Source organism: Cibotium barometz, chromosome 44, assembly GCF_041138505.1.
Source record: "Cibotium barometz isolate CiBa-2024 chromosome 44, ASM4113850v1, whole genome shotgun sequence".
In the NCBI taxonomy this organism is placed as follows: Eukaryota; Viridiplantae; Streptophyta; class Polypodiopsida; order Cyatheales; family Cibotiaceae; genus Cibotium; species Cibotium barometz.
In genome coordinates this window covers 43,923,693-43,928,657 of record NC_141089.1, presented here as the reverse complement: position 1 = coordinate 43,928,657, position 4,965 = coordinate 43,923,693, and the positions used below count along the sequence as shown (strand labels likewise).

General features: G+C 40.1%; 1 protein-coding gene across 2 annotated transcripts; it reads left to right on the top strand.

Moving 5' to 3' along the window:
* The first annotated feature begins 1,511 nt into the window (after positions 1-1,511).
* On the top strand, positions 1,512-4,698 carry LOC147613326 (delta(12)-fatty-acid desaturase FAD2-like). 2 transcript variants are annotated; one of them, XM_086782620.1, is made up of 2 exons: positions 1,512-1,647; positions 3,396-4,698. In XM_086782620.1, exon 2 carries the CDS (start codon positions 3,411-3,413, stop codon positions 4,542-4,544), a length of 1,134 nt encoding a protein of 377 aa, XP_086638746.1. In that variant the 5' UTR covers positions 1,512-1,647; positions 3,396-3,410; the 3' UTR covers positions 4,545-4,698. The 2 variants fall into 2 exon arrangements, with proteins under 2 accessions (XP_086638746.1, XP_086638747.1); XM_086782621.1 differs by lacking the exon at positions 1,512-1,647 and adding an exon at positions 1,664-1,809.
* The last annotated feature ends 267 nt before the right edge of the window (positions 4,699-4,965 follow it).

The window sequence follows — 4,965 nt, the reverse complement described above, 5'->3', positions numbered from 1 at the left end:
GGTGTAACCATTCTCTACAAAGTTTAAAGTGATGAAGGGTATTGAAACATTGGTTTATGTAAACCAACTTCATTTATAGTTTGAACCGATCAATGGTGACAAGTGGGCCGTTAAAAGATATTAAACCGTTCATTTATGAGAACTAGAAAGAGTTTAAAAAAGAGAAAGTTTGTTGATTGTTGGGAACAGAGTCCTTGTGCATAATCGGGTCTCGGCTAAAGACACACGTGACCAAAAAGGAGTGTAAGAGTATCCTATTTTCAGTTTGAATAAATCAAAAGGTGTCTGATGGACCATTATAAGTCTTTGAATCAATCAAAAGGTGTCTAGTGGGCCATTATAAGACTTTTAGTAGGAAGAAGAAAAAAGGAAGCGCCCACTATTTATTGGGAAGAATGATGTTAATGTACACATTCTACATTCCTCATGTACAACAAGACACACCAATAAAATCAAGAATAGTTATAGGGGATAAAAAGGGTATCATGACATTGGGAAAAAAATTAACAATTCACTTCTTAGAATATAGGAAGAAGAAAAAAGGGAGCGTCCAGAATTTGTTGGGGAAAATGTTATTAATGTACATAGTCTCGCACACAACAAGACGCACCTATAAAATCAAGAAAAGTTATATGGGAGAAAAAGGGTATCATGACATTAGTTTATGTGAACCTATTGTATGTAAAGATTGAGCTAATAAGAAGTGTCAAAGTGAACCTATTCTATGTAAAGATTGAGCTAATAAGAAGGTGTCAAATATGCACATTCACGCTAGTTGCTATGTGTTGGAAAAAATGTTATTAAAATGTACATAGTTTATCTTACCCCAGCACAATTGGGGTATTCTAAGACACACTCCATAACAAAGCAAGAACTCTAGGGGAGGAAAAAAGGGTATTGTGACATTAGTTCATGTGAACCTACTTTGTGTAAAGTTTGAACCAATTAAAAGGTGTCAAGTGGGCCATTCTAACATTTTGAACCATCCAATTATAAAAATCTAGGAAAAGGAAAATACGTAATGTGCTGGGAAAAATGTTATTAATGTACGTCGTCGACATTCCTAGTGCACAATTGGGCCAGTCCAACATCAGAACTATGGGGAGAAAAAAGGGTATCATGACAGTGGTTCATTTGAACCTACTCTATGTAAATTTTGAACCAATTAAAATGTGTCGAAAGGGCTAGTATAACATTTTGAACCCGATTAAAATGTGTCAAGAGGTCTATTATGACATTTTGAACCATTAATTTATTAGAATCTTGAAAGAGTCGAAGGGGACAAGAGGGCCATTTCAAGACAGACATGACAAAGTGAGAACGATTCCAGGGGAAGAAAAAAAAGGGTGTTGCGAATTTGCGAGGCTCGAAAGTGGTTCATGTGAACGGATCCTACATAAAGATTGGACTAATAAAAAAAAAAACATGTCAAGTGGGGCAAGTCATTCAGAATCTGGGAGAATAGGAAAAAAAGGGGAACTTATACATGACCACCACATGTACACGCATGTATTTGTCCTTTCCTTTTGTGTTGCGAACGGACCTGAGTAAAAGGCAACGGGCAAGTAAAACACTGTATTCTTCCATAAAACACCTCCAACCGTAGCACAGAGAGCGCTTCTCGCCATAGCCAGAAGCTTCACCAAGGTTAGCTTTTATGCTCCCATTCTCTTCCCCCGCATTTTTCAGCTCTGATCCATTCGCGTTTCCCCCTCGCCCATTTTGTTGCCTTCTGATTTTCCTTCGCACATTGTGGGACGCTCTGTGCGTTTTGACAAGCTGCATGGTGGTTTTGTTCACAATGTGCAAGTAGAGATCTATGCTCAGCCTGCAATAAGTTTGTGTGTTCTATTTTGTCATAACACGCAATTACTGAGTTTTGAAATGCTCCCCTGTTTTCTCATGCAACTCTTCATGTTTTGGGTGTATGGCTTCAACCCACTAATTCATACATGCATGCCCTCGCACATGGTTATTGTTGTATTAAGATCTGCCATGAGACTGTTTCATTATCATCCATTATCATTTAAGTAGAGTATTGGATCTTGAGCATATTAGATATCTCCTGCTTGTTTTCCATGCAAAACAAAGTGGTTTTTGGCATTTATGGCTTGCCTCTACTGGGTTTTCACACGCACAAGTGCATCATCTGATTTAAGTCTCCAAAATAGATAAAACAGACACATGCATGCGTCCATTGCTTGGGTTGAATGCCCCTGTATCATGTACATCTTTGATGTAGAGAAGATAGATATGCATGCATGCATGCTTGTTTGGATCGATTGATAAATCATATGCTTCTTTTTGGATTGATTGCTCATTTATCATGTATGTCTCTAAGATAGATAGCATGAATTCACATGCATGTTTGTTTGGATCGGTTGCTCTGAGCAATCATACGTCTCTAATGTAGATCTAATAGACAAGCACACAAATTTGCTTGGATTGATAACACAAGTACACATGCATTCTTGTTTCAATCGATTGCTCTGAGAAAAAATCATGTTTGTGTTAATCGCCCATGCATCATGTATGTCCCTTAGATAAACAATTTCATGTATGTCCCTTAGATAAATAATATGGATACATGTGCATTTTTCTGTGGATTGATTGCTTGAGCAATCATGTATATCTCTAACAGAGATAGCATAGGCACTATGTATGTTTATTACATAGATACATATGCATGCTTGGTTGGATTCATTGGCAATGCATGTCTCTTACATATGCAATTTAATATTCACATGCAAATTTCACATTGTGAAGTTTTCGTCCAAGTTGCAAGCCAGTTGATATTGTGTTAATTCTTTCTATCTTTAGTGGTGCATATGCCCTATCGACTACCTTTTTGTTGTAATAATTCTTTCTATTTGTTATGATCCTTGGTGCTAGGCTTCATTATGGCTGAGTCTGCCCTATATCTTTACAGCTCTGACAGAAACTCAGTACACAGACTTTGTATGAATGTATGCTGCGTGTGTGGGGTGTGTGTGTGGGAGCATATATTGTACCAAGTTCTACACCCACTATTGGGCATTGATGACGTTAGTGGGGATGTAGTATCTAGTCCATATTATGCATGATGGAGTTGATGGTTTATTGTCTTGTGGATGACTACCATGAGGTTATAAATTGCACTTTCTTATAAGGCAAAGTTGGGCATGTTCTTGGATTCATCTAGGTATATATAATATTCACATGCATGCATGCATGCTTGCAAAGTGTTGCTTGTCTTGATTGGTACTTCTTGGAAGGGATTGGTACTTCTTGTCTTGATTGGTACTTCTTGGAAGGGATTGTTGTTGGTCTTTTGCTTTCCAAGTGTATAAATTTCTCTTACAAATGTACTCTGTTCTGCAATTTATTTTTTGCAAATGTGCCATTTTCTGCTGCAGAGGGTCATATTCAACATGGGTGCTGGAGGAAGGATGTCCTTGACCAGCCAAGAGCAGGGACACAGAGCACCTCATGTAAGGCCTCCCTTTTCAGTTGGCCAGCTGAAGAAGGCAGTCCCCCCACATTGCTTTAACAGATCTCTCTTGAAGTCTGCCTCCTACTTGGTTGTAGATCTCCTGGTGGCCAGTGCTTTCTTATATGCTACCACTTTTTTCACCTTCCCAGGGCTTCTGGGATGGCTGTTATGGTCTCTCTATTGGGTGGCGCAAGGATGTGTGCTTACAGGAGTTTGGGTTATCGCCCACGAGTGCGGACATCATGCATTCAGTGACTACTCCTTCGTGGATGATGTGGTTGGCCTCATCTTGCATTCATGGCTCCTTGTGCCATATTTCTCTTGGAAATTCAGTCACAGGCGGCACCACAGCAACACGGGCAGCTTATCTAAAGATGAGGTCTTTGTGCCTAAAACAAGGGAGAGCATAGGTTTTACTTATACACTTTACAATAATCCTGTTGGCAGGTTGGTCTCCATCGCCACCACATTGACCTTGGGGTGGCCCTTGTACCTTCTGTTCAATGTGTCTGGCCGGCCATACGATAGATTTGCTTCGCATTTTGATCCCAATGGCCCCATCTTCAACAATAGAGAGAGATTACAAGTGCTGATCAGCGACGTATCGCTCATTGCCGTTGGGATTTGTCTCTACAAGTTGGCTTCTGCACATGGATTGCTTTGGTTACTTAAAGTCTATGCAGTGCCGCTGTTGATCGTCAATGGTTTCTTGGTTCTAATCACATTTTTGCAGCACACTCACCCTGCTCTCCCTCATTATTCTGACTCAGAGTGGGAGTGGCTGCGTGGAGCCTTGTCAACAGTAGATCGTGACTACGGCATTCTGAATCATGTGTTCCATCACATAACTGACACCCATGTGGCCCATCACATCTTTTCTACTATGCCACACTACCATGCAGGAGAGGCAACGAAAGCAATAAAGCCCATTTTGGGAAGCTACTATCAGTTCGACAGCACTCCAGTACCAGAAGCCCTCTGGAGAGAGTTCAAGGAGTGTGCATTTGTGGAGGCAGATTCTCCTCAGGAAGGTGGTGTTTTTTGGTACAGAAGCAAATTGAGTTCAGATTAACAGGACAAGTAATGGGGTGGATTAAGAGATCCGCAGAGAACTAACTTGTCACAACACATTTGGATAGATTAGGGTTGTGGGCTGTGTGAGTACACGAGCTGTGACATCCCATTATTCGGATCATGGAAATAGAACCTGGGCTCATTGTTTTTTAGTCATCTCTTTCTCTCGTCTTTGTATTTGCTTTTTAAATGCTATCCTAAACCTCTCTTCACTCTTGCTGCATTCTCTCAAGGAAATTTCAGGTCAAATTTACAGGCCTCTCTTAGTTAAATTGTTATTCAGTAAGTCCTTGGTGCATTTTCTCAAGAAAAATAAAGGTCGAGTTTTTGTAAATTTGACCTACTACAATCTGGAGGCTTAACGATAGGGCCAAGAAGATGTGCTGAATGGAACTTGTGAGAGATCCAATCCCTTATTA